Raw genomic sequence first — 16,826 nt, 5'->3', positions numbered from 1 at the left:
AACACGTTAATGTATCCCTTTTTATTTTAGCAACATGGTAAAGCATTGGTCCTCCAGAGTTCTCTCCCTGAGGACCAGAGATGTGCAGTAGATGTTTTTAAGTATATATTTACCAAAGTATGTGTTTCATTTGAAGTAATACTGTTTATTCAAACATTTGCTCAAATATAATGACGTTTTTTTGTTGGATGACGTCATTGACGACATCGTCTTCAGGATCCAGAGGATGAACCAGACGACCGAGACGCGTCTGAGTTTCTGTCCAGTTTGAATGAAGTGTGTTTTACTATGAGTTGAATTTAGGAAATGACGCCAGCAGTTATTGGTGTAAAACTTGAATCAGGTGAGTAATCTGAGGATATTCCAGATTCATCAGGTGTCCCCTAAACATGAATAACACATTTCTACACGGCCCTGAGCAGATCGAAGACGTTACGGCTTCATTTAAACTCAGCTGTATCTTATGAGATGTTTTAGGAAAAGTGATCATTTTATTTAGCACCTTTCTAAAAATCTCGGTTCTCTTTTGACTTCAATTATTAATCTACATGAGAATGTCATTAAGAACCTGCTGCACGTTTTACCTTTAATGTTTTTCACTGTAAAACATTTACCGTTGAAGCTTTTATCCTTCAAACATCTACCTTTGGAAACGGTAAAACATTTATTTATTGAATATTAAATATAGCTCATTTTCAAACTTAATACAATTTTATTTTCACCTTTGTCCTAAAAAGCCTAGTTACAAAAGCAACAAACTGAAAGAGCCACGATACTCAACGTTACTCATCTTAAACACATTAAAGAATATCTTTTAACATAATGTGACGTTTTTAAAGTTGGGACACTTCTGTGGTCACAATCCCCCAAAAACATGAAGAGAATAAATGAGGTGTAATGCATTCCTTTAAGACACATTATTTACACAATTGACAAGAAATACACAAATCACATTTTGTGCTGAAAAGGATTAAACACATTATTGCACTCAAACGTTTACCGTCACCAGAGGGAAACAGCATCAGTTATCGGTTCACCAAATAATTTACTCACTGAAATAAGATCTATAATGCCGGAGAGACGTACAAGTATGTTACGTCTGTAGGTAGACACTGTTGCATGGAAGTTGCCGAGTCATTTGTTTTGACTCGGTTCGTGCAGCGCACACGACAACAGTAAATGGACCCTTCTTTAAGCCCCGCCCCTCGCTGCTACTCCGTCAAGCCGTCAGAGCTGCGTTACCGTGGAGCCCACACTGTCACTAACTGCACTTCCTGTATATGTTATCTAACATATGGAGAAGAGAGGCTGAGAGGAGACTCTACAGGATGAGTTTTATGGATAGAACCAGGATGTCAAACTGATTCAGCAGTGAAAACAGGTTAAAACGATAAAGATAGAAGCTGAAGATCACAGAGTTAAAGTGAGATCCAGACAGAAGACAATGAAACTCTGTTGCTCAGTATTCACTGTTACAATCGTCAAAAAGCTAAAACACATTCAGTATACCTTCAGCAGCTAGCGTAGCAATGATTTGCAAACATTAGCTCCACAGGTTTTTAACGTAGAACCGTAACGTTTTATAAACGTATATCTCCTTCCAACCTCTCCAGATAACGAGTATCTCTATTACACAACGTTTAACCACGACGAGCTCCAGATGCACTAAACCAGCCTGAACATCTGAAACCATTGATGAGAGTCTGAGGAGCAGAGACGGAGAGTTGTCAGAGCTGGTTGACGCTGCGCTATGATTGGCGAATTTGCGTTCGAGGGGCGGGACTTAGCGAAGGGTCAGTAGAATATACCTACAACACAGAGGCTGTCATGATAAACAAAAGTCCAACACCTACTTTTCTCCTCACACACATTCAACAAAACCAAAGAGCAGATTGTTTGTCTTGATCACACTATGAAGGCAGCGATTAAAAAAACAACAAAAGGCCAAAAAGATCTCCACATAGAAGAGGAAACAAACAGAAATCAAAGATGTGTTTACGCTGACGTGAATGCATCATAACTTTTCTCTGAACCACTGATCAAAACCAGTTCTGGGCCCAACAGCGCTTTGCTTTGTGACAGCACAAACACAGTAACCATCAATTCCACTTTAATCCACAGCAAACATGCTTCAACCTGATTGTAGTGTGTTAAATGAATCGTTCCCGTGTTAAAAAGTTGCAAAAGTACTTTCAGTTGCATTAAAAAGCATCGACCCCGGTAAGCAGCAGAATAAAACGTGAACCTGGGTCTGCAACTAATATGTTGGTATGAACACAAGTTCAATGTCTTCTGTAATTAATGTTTCAGTGGCCTGATTCCAGGTTGGTATTTTAAATAAACCTCTCTTTCATCCAGTGTTTTCACAGGAAGTCTAAGTCGGGGCTAAAACGTGGTCCGTATAAGGTCCGTGCAGGTCTACCAGTGTCTCGAGTCCACCAGCTCCGGTCGCAAACTCAGCTTCTTTAGCGTCTCGTAGCCGACCACCATGACGATGGCCGTGGGTATGGAGGAGATGATGCGTGCCGACAGTCCTTTGGTCATCCCCCAGCAGCCCTCCTCTCTGATCAGCTGCCTGAAGGTCTCGATGACTGAAGACCGCCCTTCAACCTAAACAAACACACATACAGTATCTTACAGTAGTTATACTGTATCGCGACTTAGCATCGGGCCTGACGACGGTTATCGAGTTATTGCAATTCATTCGGATTCATTTTTATACACAATATGTCTAATTTTGTGATATCAACAACATGCACAATATTGGTTATTTTCAGCAGCGGTAATGTAGATTACAGCCGTCTTGAGTTACACATGACTTTTACACATGTGGGCCTAAAATATGTGTTAACATTTCAGAAGACTGAGGCGAAGTATGTTCACGTTCAACCTTCAGGGTACAGCCTCGCTTTTGAACGTTAATTCTATCAATTAATACTCACTCATTATCTATTCATTTGGGTTTTTTTAAGCAGAACCGGTCACTACGGCACAACTTTTGCTTTCTTTCCCTGGACAGGAAAAGCTTCCCTGATACGCAAATTATAGAAGAGTGATACAGTCACTTATTATAGACACTTACTAAGAGAGCTGACTAATTGTTAACGTTTGTAGCTTCAGCGAATGAGAAACATCTGACCAAACAGACTTTGTGCTTGAAGGCGATTTTCCGCCAGCTTTTTGATGCTCTGGCACCAGAAACTAGATGTCACTGATCTGTAAGCTGCCAGCGGCCCCACACTCTGCCTGATGGATGCACAGTGAATACCTGCACTCTGGCTCTGACCACGTCCATTGGGTTGGTGACAGTTGAGGCAGTAGCAGCTGCTAGAGGTCCGGCTATGGCTTGTAGAAGCAGATGAGGGCAATCAGTGGGAGCCAGTTTAGAGAGTTGCTCTGTAGAACATTAAAGACACTCGATTAACCACAAGACAAGGACTGGCGAGTCATTCTCACTGTAGATGTATAGATGCACTGGGAAGAGACTGAGACACTGAAGACATGGCCAAATACAACTTTAACGGTGCAAATAGTGCTTTTTTAAGTTTAGAAAATAGGCGTTTCAGACATTTACCTGCATACAAATGATAGAAAGGCCACCAGACAGCACTGTTTGGGATGTAAGTGAGGAGAGAAGCAATATATCCCCTGTAGAAGCCCCGGAAACCATCAGCAGCAAAAATCTGAGCCATAATGTTCCTGGTTTGGCCGAACACTTTCTTGGAATTTCCTGTCTCTGTGTTGGAATTGAGACGAAAGCGCGTGAGTTGCTCCCCTTGGCCCTGCATCATGAGCTGCTGAGACACCACATCGATCGGAACGGTGATGCTCTGAGCCACCAGCGAGGCCGAGCCGCCCGCCACCAGTGACTTGACCGTGTTGTCCTCAGAATACTGGGAGACGTACTTCCTCACCAGCTCGTAGGTGGTTATGTAGGCCTGGCCTGAGATGAGCGTCAAGGTGTTGACCATGAAGCCACGATAAAGGCCCCGGACGCCCTCCGCCCGCAGAATCTTGAAGAAGGCGTCAAAGGTGCCGCCGTAGAGGGATGTGCCCCTCTGCACCTGCAGCCGAGTGCGGATGAGCGTGGCCGGGTAGACGGTGGCCCGGATGGTCATCGTCATGAACACCCCGAAGGAGTAGAACTTCCTTTTGTCGAGGTCCTCCCACTCGATGATCTGGATGTTCCTTTTCTGCTGCATCCTGACAGCTGTAGGTGCCCCCACATCAGACTGATTCCTGCATACACAACAGTACGGTCAGGAAACTACTTCATTTATATATTTACTAAGAGTGGAAGATCATAGTTTACCTTGGAAATTGTAGTTTGACAATTTGACCTAAATACCGCTAAAGTAAAATGTAATTTTGTCATTGCTTTGCAACACTGAAATGATAATTACTAGTATCACAAGGTATTGGCAACTCTCTGACAGATGATATCCTCTTCATTTATACCTCCTGCTATCGCTCGACCCCTGCTGTCTATCAACCACTCCTGCAGCACGGCCTGACATTGTCTTCTCCTTGAGACAATACTATTGATCTCCAGTTATCGTTGTGTAAGAGTTCAAAGGTCATGCTGCAAGAACGCTAAAGCTAACTGCATGATTCCAATGATCCAATCGGCCTTGGCAATAAACATGGAGCCATGTCGGTGTTGTGACCGTCCTATTACAAATAAATAAACACCTTAGCGACACCAGTTTGTACTTGACCCCCAGTGGCCACACCGGGGACAGAGGACACCGTGTTCCAGAGCTGATGTGTAGCTATTAACACTTCATATAAAACCAAAACAAAGTGAGTAAAAACAACGATAACACCGGGTGTTTTCATAAAGAAATGTGGCTATTGTCAACATGCTAGTGTGGCTAAAGCTTGTGATAGCTAACACCGAGCTAGCTCTGAGGTTATGTAGCATTAGCATCGGTGTGATTAGCAAGCACTTACCTTTTCGGACAGATGTTTATTACAAGGTCACGTGCGTAATGTATGTCAGACTTTGAAAACCATGTCAATCAGACGATTAAAAAGTATACAATTCTGAGTACCGTATTCAGTTGCTGATATATATTTATATGTTAATGTGACGTACGAGTTAGCTACCTTCTTGCTAGTCAGCTTACTTCCGGTTCTCATTCAAACGGTATTTTGCTGAAACAACCAATGACACAACAACAGAGCTTCTTCTTCTTTTGGCATGATGAATGCTTCGAATGCACATTGCTGCCCCTACAGGTCAGGTTTATATTACTTTCAATCGCTCCATACGCATAAACTGTGGGTTGAACCCAAACCAATCCAATCATATTATTATCATTATTGATTGTCCTTTAGAACAGTGATGGAACTTGTACTCTGAAACTACACACTCCGGTACAGTAGGTGGCGGTATATACCTATTCAAGTTGGTTGCAATCCGCCAATTAAATTAGAGAAGAAGAAGAACCAATCCAACCAACGAATATTAGCCAATCAGAGGCCGAGTAGGGCGGGTCATACTGGTGTGTGTGTCAGGAGCATCAAACTGAAAGTAGTAGCTAAACCTACGCTAACTTAGACCTATTTTCACGTAAGGTAATATATTAGTATTTTATAATTCTCTAAAGTATTGTCTTATTCCACCGCTATATTGGAGTGTTAGTAAAGTTTGATTGTGTCCAGTCAGAGGAACTGACTTTATTATGAGCTAGCTCCGTGGCTAGCAAGCTAACGAACTAGCATGCTCAGATATTGCAGATTCATTCTGTTCAGCAGCAGTTAGCTTAGCTGTTAGCTTTAGCTGTCATGCAGAGAGGCAAAAGTGGGTGGTAAACGATACGTACTGTTGTTTTGAGTTAGCATATTCATTTCCGTGTCCAATTGACCCAGAAACGTTCTGTGGTTTGCTCCATTAATTTAGAACTTTTGTTTTGTTTTGCAGGACAGTTTGAGCGAGGGTTAAAAGATGGTGAGTATCAAATATCACGTTTGTTCATAGTATGCTCCTGCTTGTTTCTGTCAGCTAATATCTGTGTTTCTTTATTTAGTCTCGTCGATATGATTCCAGAACCACCATATTTTCTCCGGAAGGCAAGTCTTGTAGTTTTTACCACTTTGAGTTTACATTATTAATGAAGCAATACATTACATTGCAAATCTTATATCTCATGTGCATTGCAATCATGTATGTTCCTCTATACATGTGGCATCTGTTGACATGGTAGATATTTGCCAAAACTTGACTCAAATTTTAAAGTTGTTTGAGCTGATCAGTACTCTTTAAATAAAAAAAAAGAAAAATAACAATTATCTTATCCAGCTACTTCACTTCTTCCATTGGCCACTTGTGCTTTAGATATACACTGATGCAGTTTATTTCCAGCCACGTCAATACATAATCTCACAATACTTCTGTGACTATGTTTTGCAGGACGCCTCTATCAGGTGGAGTATGCGATGGAGGCCATCGGTCACGCTGGAACTTGTCTGGGGATTCTGGCCAATGATGGAGTGCTGTTAGCAGCAGAGAGACGCAACATCCACAAACTGCTCGACGAGGTTTTCTTCTCAGAGAAGATCTACAAGCTCAATGAGTGAGTGAATCGAGGACTCTTCAACACCATTACGTCCCTTTTCTGTTGGTCCAGGGGAGGATTAGGGACGAACATACATCATGATAAACAAATAGCCCATGTACCATAAACTTTATTTTTAAACATTTATTTTGCTCACGTACAGTTCAATATGAGTGAGTCTCAACACAGAGTGGGAGAGGATGGGACAGGTGTGGTCGTGCCAAACAATTGAAACCAATATAACAAAACTTGGTCTAACTAACCTCTGAAATCAAACAAACAAAATGGCTTCTCTAGCTTGTCTAAATGTACTCGACCAAAACCAAATACAGATGTGGCACCGACCAATAAACCTAGTGTATCTAGACACAGAAAATCAACTACACCTTTGCCAATGTCCAGAGTACCTCAGACTCACCTACTGTCCGCAACCTCTCACCACAAACATTAACCTGAAGTCTAGCTCTCGGCATCGACAGAAAACAATTGAAGACCAGGCTTCCTGCTTTTATCTTCGGCTCTGATGATTGGCCAGCCTGCAGTTGGTGCAACCCACCGAGCAGCACGACCGGCCCCCACAGGTGGAACCCAATCAACTGATTGACACCTGTTAGGAACATGAGAGAGAGAGAGAGAGAGAGAGAAAGAAAGAAGGGCAGGAGGGGAGACAACACGTAACAAACACCCAGGATGTAGCCCATTCTTACCATGAAAAACCTTTAACGTTGCTCTCTTGTGTGGGTTTCTTTTACAGTGACTTGGCCTGCAGTGTTGCTGGGATCACATCCGATGCTAATGTCCTGACAAATGAGCTACGGCTGATTGCACAGAGGTGAGTTTCAGAGGGCCTGAAATCATGTCCCAATTACTAACCTGTTGAACGGTAATCTCCATGAACCTTGTTAAATGCACATGCTTCAGTTTCTACCTATTGGTCCGATTCTTCTTCAGGTATTTGTTGCAGTACCAGGAGCCAATACCCTGCGAGCAGTTGGTGACGGCCCTGTGTGACATCAAACAAGCGTACACACAGTTTGGAGGCGAGTTGCACAGTATTTTCCCTGTCTAGTAACATCTACAACACCTGTTAAGATGTCATATTAGTGAACAAGCTACAATAACTCATCTGTGTGTAGGAACACAGGTGGATTTAGACTTTCTGTAACACGTGTGGTCTGTCTTGACAGGTAAGAGGCCGTTTGGTGTTTCTCTGCTCTACATGGGCTGGGACAAACACTACGGCTTCCAGTTGTACCAGAGTGACCCAAGTGGCAACTATGGAGGCTGGAAGGCAACCTGTATTGGCAACAACAGCGCTGTAAGTTTGAAATTGTTTTATTTTATTAAAACCTTTTTATTTTACCGGAATATTCCCATGAAAATCCAGTTCCTGTGTAAAATGGTCTTATAATGAAAAATGCACCAGTGTTCAATTGTACTGTACGGTTGTATAAGGAAGACGAACCAACTGTCTCGTACAAACAGCACTATTTATATCCATATTGTAATTGTGTCCATACTCTTCCGCTGCATTGTTTGACGTGTTGACCTCTTGGCCCTCAGTCTGCCGTGTCCATGCTGAAGCAGGACTTCAAAGAGGGCGAGATGAGTCTGTCCTCGGCTCTGGCTCTGGCCGTCAAAGTCCTCAACAAGACGATGGACGTCAGCAAGCTGTCAGCGGAGAAAGGTGACATTCAAAACTCCTAAATATGAGCAGCTCGTGAGCTTTACGAGCTCTGGAGAAAATGGAAATGTGTTACTGCAGGAAAGGGACGCACCGATACCGGATCTATTCAGTTTAGACACTGTCATAGAAACCTGAACTGGGACGAGACGTAAAACTTTAAATGGTTATGACGGATTTATTTCATAACTGGAGTAAATTGTAGTTAAGATAATCAAATGTTTGTGTGCATCCGTACTGCAGAGAGTACAGTACAACAGTAGTACAACAGTAGTACAACAGTAGTATTACTGAATAACTTCAACCAGTCAAGTTAGTGAGGGCTCTCAACTCTTCGTACTGTAACAGTCACTCTGTAATAAACACCAGAATGTGTTATTACCGCATGTTGCTAAAGATCTTCTAGTGTGTAGATGTTAAAATAACACAAAGCTGTTTTTAACCGTTTCAGTGGAAATTGCCACTCTGACACGAGAAGACGGGAAAACCAAAATCAAAGTGCTGAAGCAGAAGGAAGTGGAGGAGCTCATCAAGCGGCACGAGGCCGAGGAGGCCAAGACTGAGAAGGAGAAGAAGGAGAAGGAGCAGAAGGAGAAGGACAAATGAGCAAAATCAGAGTTCTTCTTTCCCCCCCGTCACCAAATCCTGTTCTTGTTTTGTCTTTTACATTAAAAGTTTGGAAACTGACGGACGTGTTGTTGTCTGTATCCTGGTAACAAGATGAAGAGTTTTATTTCAAACTTTTTCAAAATAAATTTTACACATAAGTAGAAAGCAGTTTAAAAACAACAAACCACTCTTTAAACAGGACGAAATAATTCCACTACCATAAACGTCAGTCCCCAAAATGTATTCTTCTTTACTGATCCTACAAGTTTAATATCACTTAAAAGTTGGCACGTGTGGTCTTAAATCATGCCATTGAAAAGCTATACATACATATGTATACAGTGTGTGTGTGTGTATATATATATATATATATATATATATATATATATATATATATACATGTTCAGTAAGAGAGTTATTGTGTTTAAGCACAATAATTAAACACTTGAAAGAAAAATAAAAGCCATGTTTCCAGACAAAAAGGGAAAATAGTAGTGCTATGAGACTATTCATTTAGTTTTGGTATAAATCATAATATACAAAGAGAGATAATGTACTGTATGTTATTTCTTCTTTTCACCACTTGATGGCGATGGTGTTCACTGAGGACATTTCTTCTGGTGTGAGGCATAAAAAAGGTGCTATTTAATCCCCCCAAAATGCACAGCTCGCACCAAGATTAGTAAACTATATTTTGGTTTTAGGCCAGTAATAACAGTGGATCTAAACCAATAAATAATAAACATACAGCTCATTCACTGACATGCAGACTTGATGTAAAGACGCAACGTCTTGTGACTTGTATACATCAAATGTCTTTTGTCTTTTTTTAATACCAATATACACACTGTAGTTGTACATAGATCTCTTAAGTGGTGCGATGGTTTATTGTTTCATGGGGTTTTGTGTATTCAAGCAGTGTTGGAGACAGTGAGTTAAATGTCATTTGGGGAGTTTTGTTGAGTCAAACAGCAGGTGGTGAACGTGAGAATCGAGGCTGTGCTCCAAATCACAAACTTTCTTTTTACTTTTAGTACGCGCTGTCCTTACCAAGTATGTACTGTTGCATGCTGTATGCTTTCAACCAGGGAGATACTAATGTGTCATAACATGGGGCCTTGAACTGTGGGTCAGAATACTGTAAAATGCGACCGGATGTAGTAGGACATCCTGGTATTTCTGCCGTATTGCCTTTGACATGTAATGTTTTGGGACAAACTACATCTATGTAGGTGGTCATGACTGGATAGATACCAGCTGTTGTTAATGCTGGAGCATGTGCTGTAATGACATGGCCACTGTGAGGGCAAACATGTAAGATCATGTGCTCGTCTTCTTTGCACACCGTGCTTTTCTAAAAGGAATATTCCTGAAATCTCCCCGCCTTCATCATTTTGTATTGTTTTAGATTTATCAGTTATGTCACAACTTACCATACCCAATTTTTTAAATTGGACAAATGTTAAATTAAACGTTTCTGTCCATTAGTCACGGACTGTAAGATTAAGCAAAGACTGCAGATCTTACAGGGTCACTTGTCAAAAACATTTGACATATTTTATTTTATGGGAATGTTAAGTCACGAAACCAATTAACTTGAAGAGTTACTGAACCTCAAACAGTTAGCGTTGGTTTAACAGCTAGCTTGGTTCACAATAAACTGACTGCAGGAAATTAATTCAACAATCTCAAAACGGCCAAATATTAAAAAGTATCTACAGATAATGATCCAATAAGAGCATTTGTGGAGTTGGGGATAAAAATAGTAAATATTTGCTTGGTCACTAATTTGACAAAGTGGTGGATGTCAGTTAAACTCGTTCAATGTTCAATTTGCTCACAGACTATAAAATATTGCAAAGACTTGGGATACTGAAGGGTCACTTGTTAGCATGTTTGATTTTATAGGAACGTCAAAATGAGAAAGAGTTAAAGAGTAAATAAACTAAATTATGATCACTTCACACCAAACAATCACGGTCTCCGCACCACAAAACTCAAGCAGAACTCTCTTGATTTTATTCCGTGTTGTCGTGAAATCGCTTGATGGCGTAAAAAACGGCACTTAAAACTGTGAATCAACAGCACTAATTCATTTAAAGGGCGTGACGCAGTGAGGTCACGGTGTTCACATGAGCTCCTCACAGGGTCGAGTGGGAGGATCTCTGCATCTGGATGACCGGAGCCGCTCGGCCTCGGGCCTCCTCCCCTCCTGAGACCGAGCCTAAAAGATGTCCAGTCTGCTGGGAATTAGGATATTGTCAGAATTTAATATCCAAATCATCATGTTGATGCTCTTTAACGCTTCCTTTACAGTTCACTTTGCATGCGACACAAGCGTAGCGTGGATGTAGAGGCCCTCTACTGTCCACCGTGATGAAGCAGATAGAGGGAGAGAGAGAGCGCAGGGCAATCTGTTGCAGTGTAAACACAGCCCCCCCCCCCCCCCCCCCTAGAAGCACTGGAATGTCTCTGCAGTGGGAGCTGGAGTACGAGGTCAGCCGGAGGCCAAGGCAGGTGGTATACATCAGATCCGAGGCTGACATCTCAGCATTAACTTATCCAAACAAGAGGCAAGGCGGTATGTTATCCTGCGAGCACTGGAGGAGGAGCAGGAGGAGGACATAGAGGAGGAAGCGAAGAGAGAAAAGTGTGTGTGGGGTGGGGGGGGATACCAGTGCAATCATCTTCCCATCTCAGTCCCCAGAGGGGGAAAACAACCAGTTAGCATACGAGGCTAAACATGACACCAGAAGCCCTTGATCCCGATCCCGTAACTGATCTTGAGAGTTGAAGCCTCGCAGAAAAAGTCCATGATGGTTTAAGAGACGTTATGTTGAACTCCAGCCAGTGAAAGTTCAAGAGCTGGCGTTTCCTCGTTAACTAATAATGTTGCTTAATGTGTTTATTTAATGTGTGATTGTGTTGTAATGATACAGCACCGGGGCCTTTGGGTCTGTTTTATCTGGCAGATAACTGACGGAGAAGATCTACTCTGGTCGTCTGTTTCTTTCTCGATATATTCTCGAGTTTTTTCATATCTTCTTCGTCCATCCCATCATTATAAAACACGTTAATAAAAGTTATTATTGCTGCAGGATGTTGTTGTTGCCGGGCGTAAAACATTTAACTCCAAATTTGTTTGAACAAAAAGATAATCCTTTGCTTTTTGTAAATTAGAAGTATACACTAAAAGTTTTACTTTTATGAGCTGATTTGTTAAAATCTTTATACAAATAATTGTTTAACAATTTGTTTTCCTAATGGATAAGATAAAAAGAAATTTAATGAAACGCAACAAAGGTCTCTGACACGTCAGAATCCTTGACCACCAGTTCTTCAATGTATTATCTAATTATGGTGGCTCATTGCTCATTCTCCTGATAAAGAAGTAATGCCTTTTAACATGTGAAGAAGTACAGTATGTACCTAAATATCAAAAGTTATTATATATTTTTCATTTAAACTGTTAAGCACTGAACAGGCTGTTCTCATACAGCATTAGTTGCTATACCTAAGAAAATGAATGCGCTCTAATTCGTAGATATCCCTAGAAATTAATTTGTATGTGATCCACGTAGTCATGAACCAGGAAGTATAAAGATGGCAAACATCCACACAAGGTAGGAGGAAGGGGAAGATAGATGGGTCAAACAAAACCTGGTGTTTCCTCTTGGAGACTGATGTTCGTGCCGCGAGTGAAACGACGAATCAGCGTAGATTGACTTGTCACGTAACTTCCGTACTTAAGTACTAAGTATTTCATGATTTACCTAAAGTTAACAGTGTTGTCTCCTCTGAGAACCATAGATTGTTTAAAAGAAGTGGACATCGCGTGTTTTGAAGCCTTGACTTTGCGATTTAGCCTGACGCCATCTTGGATTATGGCCATCACCGTATTGGTTTATTTTTGCAACCATAAAAGTTGGTTGCATTCCAAAGTTATAATATTTGTAATGTGGAGGAGTGATGTAGAGATGACGTATACAGCTCTGGTAACGACAGCGACCTGTCAATCACTGTGTAGCTGGACCTTCGTAGTCAAACACTCGAAAAATGAAGAGTAACTTTTTCCGTAAAATAAGAAAATGAGCCGTTGTGTGAGGAGCCTTTAGATACGTGTAGTGAAGATCAATGAGGAATATTTCTATTCAATGAAGTGCAGCAACAGAACAAGTGGAAATACTCAAGTACAGTACCAGTAATGTTTTTAACTTTGTATTGCATATGTTATATTGTAACAGTGTTATATATATATACCTGTATATGTTATATATATATATATATGTATGTATATGAATAGCCTTGAAACTCATTTAGAACTGGACCTAATAAACATTTTAATAAGATCTAATACATTTTTGGATCACGTTAATCAAGTGTGTGAGCATCCACATTGAGATATAACAGCCATAATAACAGAGCTGTGGTCGAACTTGAATGTTGATATTATTAAAAGTAACACATGCGGTGCTGAGCGTAGTTTTCATTTATGAACAATAAACTGCACCTCAGGAGGCTAAAACCTCCCAAATCCCCAAGAGAAAAACAAAGAAAAAGGAATCGAGAACCTTGATTTCCTCGACACCTGCATTCAGAAGTGTCTTGATTCAACATTTCTTCTGTCTCTGACTGTCCCGCTTACCGTCAAGCTCCTATTTGAAGCCGAGGCCCACTCACTGGTGTGTGAAATCCTGACCTTACTGCGAATCAGGAATTAAATAATCCTCTCACCCATGACAGTAATTTCATGAGCAGCCTGCAAATCCTTGAGATTACAGACTCGCTGCTCACCACCAGATCAAGACGGTTCACCATAAATGGAGCCGAGGTTGCAGCAAACAGTAATTACAGACAGCGCTGCTGATGCGACCATGTATGGAGACGTAAATTAAGTTATTGTTGCTGCTGGAACATAATAGCAGGGTTCGTGGTAAAGTACAGTATATTGGCATGGTCAGACTTTTGGGGCAAAACTTTTACATGTTTGTTGTTCCAAAAAAAAAATTAACTTCTGTTTCAAATCTCTCATGCTTTTGAAAACTCTTTAATTTGACAAAATAACAAAAACCCGAGATCAAGCTGATATACATTTGTAGAGAAAAAGAAGACGTTTTTAGCAGTGTAATTGAGAGTAATACCTCTCAAACAAACACCAGGCGTTTGTTATGATTGTCCGTGGTTATTTATTTGAAACTGTAGTCTGTTTAGGTGAGATGTTTTTTTCAGCACAGTTGAAATGTTCTTGCAGACGTGCTGGTCTGTTTTCTGCTTGGAACAACGGCCACCAGTCACTGCTTATACCTAATAAGGTGGTGGGGTTGAACTCTTGTGTTGTGGAGACGTAGATCGAGTAGTTAAAACAGGCCTGGACAATACAGTCAGGCATCTTCATCCACGTCGCTTTTGTGATACGAGGAACAGAAACACAACTTTCGTCCACTTCTTATCTACAGTCTATGGATTACATGCACACTTATATACTGGTTATGATCAATGTACAGTGTTGGCTCCATCCGGCTCTCAACATGGCAACGGCTGTGCTAGCAGCTAACGGTGCTAACTACGGTGAAAGTTCTAACAGAGCTAACAGTGTTTACCCTGAGGGGGATGGATGCTACGCTTCCATGAAGACTCTGTGGGTCGAGGCGGCGTTATCAACTGTAACCGTCGTATGAGTGCAGTGAAGAGCGGTGGTCGTTAGCTAACCACGCTAACATGCGCTAGCATGCTCTAAAAGGCCGGTCCGGCTATTTAAACAAAGCACAGAGAAGCTCTGATTACAACACAGAGAGAGAGAGACTTCCTTCTCTGCTCAGACATTACTCATTTATATCTTTATATTAATAATAGCTGTTTGTTGCTACATTAATGCTCTGAATGTCTTTTAGACCAGTCATTCCCAAAGACTGGTTAACTCCACCTAAATGTATTTATTTTGTCTAATTTATACAGTATTTAACTATATTTTCAATAATAATAAATGCATAAAACAAAGTTTTGATTTATTAAATGTATATCTAAATATATAAATGGCTGTTTTACCTATTCAAGACAATATAAGGAACATTTATTTACCCACAAATTTGCTTTCACGATTTTAGAAAAGGCCTGTTGTGAGTTGGGTAATGATTGTTTGTCTATTTTAAAAAGTGGGACCCTAGAAAAGAAAGAAAAATTGTAAACACTGACTTAGAGAACCTTTAAGTTCAGGAATAACAGTCCTTCAGATGTGCAAACATTGTTTCATGCTGTATTCCCCAAATATCTGGCTCCTCCGTTCACTGAATTACCTACAGACAGGCCAGCTGATACAAAGTGACCCATGTCTTTTCTTTACTAGAGTGAAGTCAGATATTTTCAGCAGGTGTTTGTCATCTCTCTTAAATATCTTTCTTCTCATCGTGCCCTCAGTCACCTTGACCTGCCCCGACTGCAGCTGGCCACACCGGCTGCATGAGTCACCGTCAATGGGCCTTTTGTTTCCCTCTATCAACTCCATTGAACCAAAAAAACTCTGATTTATTAAATATGTTATACTTTGATCCTCCCTGATAGACGCACATGTGCTCGGACACATCATTTCACATTTAGACATTCAAAGACATCTTCAGGAGAAGGTTTTAATTGATAAAGTAACTTTAGATTTTACTTTGAGAGTCCCTCGTTAGTCTTCCTAAATTAATCCGAACATTTTTGATTTTTAAATATGCAGTACATGTGTCTGTTTTCATCCAGTGTGGAGCTTTATGTCATGTACACAAGTGGGCAGTCAGCCATACATGATGCGGAAAAGTTTCAAGGAAAAAGTTTTGGCCATTGTCTCAACTGGAACATCTTCCATTTCCCCCTTTAGATATAAAAAATCCCCCAGAAACTCAGTCTGTTACATTTTTGATAAGAGATGAGCCCAGAAAACAGCGGGCGGCATCTAAATTATGCAACCGCTGGCGTCCTCTTAGGGGAGAAAGTGGAGTTGGGCTGAGTTGTCGAAGGGAACAAGCCATGACAGGCCTGTGCGTGGATGGGTGGTGACCATGCATTATGAATGGTGCTAAGTACGCCTCAGCTGGAGGAGCTGAGTGGAGGCGATGGAGGACGACAGGATGGTGCCAACCTATTGGCCGCCCGCGGGTAATGTGCTTCACTTTACCCCCCCCCACCCCCCAAAAAAAAAAAAACATTCTCTCTCCTTCAGTTCCCCTGTTACTGTGTCCTGCCTCTCAACACAGCACCTGCCGCGACCCTAAAATGTCCACCTGAAGTACAGAACTTTCCCAAAAATAAAATGCATGCAGTCGCTTTGCAGGCAGAAGCGAGCAGAGGACGACTGATAGACAGTTATAGACTGCTGCACTTTCTGTGAGCGAGGAGGATGTCTTTCACTTAGATAACTTTCACTTTCACTCAACAGCAATGAAGCCGGTCTGTGTTTGTGTAAATGCTTAAAACTTTCATCATATCCATTTGCTGTATTTTAGCTGAGCTGAGCTTATTTTATCTTATCTTAGTTTCTTTTCTTTTGTCTTATCTTATCTTAGCTTTGATGATGATTTAATTTCAGTTTGCGTTGACAGTCATTAGCTTTTAATCTTTAATAGATTTCTTCTTCGTATGTTCTTACATTTATATATTCTGTTCATTTAAGAGAAACATTATGAATAGTCAAATGAGTACCATTGCAGGTTGAAGATACATTTCACATTTCTCTTACTTCGTAAAACCTTTGTATGAGTGCATGTATCTACATATCTACTTATATACATTCATCTTGATCATTAATATGTAACTCTTGCTTTTAAACTGAAATAAGACCGTCTGTCGCTTCCTCTCTTAATATTTAGATTTATTAGATTAATGATAAGTGCTTGACACATCCTGTCATTACAGGATGTGGACCTTTTTAAAAAAAAACATATTTCAACACAGAGGAAGAAGTCACCTTGTGACCTTTTTTCAAGTGTCCTTAACAG

At 40.9% G+C, this 16,826-nt stretch overlaps 2 protein-coding genes across 5 annotated transcripts; one reads left to right on the top strand and one right to left on the bottom strand.

Annotated features, from left to right (window-relative positions):
* Positions 1–742: 742 nt before the first annotated feature.
* Positions 743–5,242, bottom strand: slc25a44b (solute carrier family 25 member 44b). Of its 2 annotated transcripts, none has more exons than XM_079158822.1 (4): positions 5,110–5,242; positions 3,575–4,239; positions 3,269–3,396; positions 743–2,610 (listed from the first exon to the last, which is right to left on the bottom strand). In XM_079158822.1, exons 2-4 carry the CDS (start codon positions 4,200–4,202, stop codon positions 2,419–2,421), a joined length of 948 nt encoding a protein of 315 aa, XP_079014948.1. In that variant the 5' UTR covers positions 4,203–4,239; positions 5,110–5,242; the 3' UTR covers positions 743–2,418. The 2 variants fall into 2 exon arrangements, with proteins under 2 accessions (XP_079014948.1, XP_079014949.1); XM_079158823.1 differs by lacking the exon at positions 5,110–5,242 and adding an exon at positions 4,954–5,099.
* Positions 4,682–8,931, top strand: LOC306695575 (proteasome subunit alpha type-4-like). Of its 3 annotated transcripts, none has more exons than XM_079158842.1 (9): positions 4,682–4,803; positions 5,927–5,953; positions 6,033–6,075; positions 6,416–6,578; positions 7,315–7,392; positions 7,512–7,600; positions 7,748–7,878; positions 8,124–8,247; positions 8,696–8,931. In XM_079158842.1, exons 2-9 carry the CDS (start codon positions 5,951–5,953, stop codon positions 8,848–8,850), a joined length of 786 nt encoding a protein of 261 aa, XP_079014968.1. In that variant the 5' UTR covers positions 4,682–4,803; positions 5,927–5,950; the 3' UTR covers positions 8,851–8,931. The 3 variants fall into 3 exon arrangements, with proteins under 3 accessions (XP_079014968.1, XP_079014967.1, XP_079014969.1); XM_079158841.1 differs by lacking the exon at positions 4,682–4,803 and adding an exon at positions 5,480–5,580; XM_079158843.1 differs by lacking the exon at positions 4,682–4,803 and adding an exon at positions 5,520–5,575.
* The last annotated feature ends 7,895 nt before the right edge of the window (positions 8,932–16,826 follow it).

The sequence above is a fragment of the Pholis gunnellus genome (assembly GCF_910591455.1).
Source record: "Pholis gunnellus genome assembly, chromosome: 1".
Lineage (NCBI taxonomy): Eukaryota > Metazoa > Chordata > Actinopteri > Perciformes > Pholidae > Pholis > Pholis gunnellus.
The sequence above is the reverse complement of the archived record's forward strand: the minus strand, read 5'-3'. Positions and strand labels throughout refer to the sequence as shown.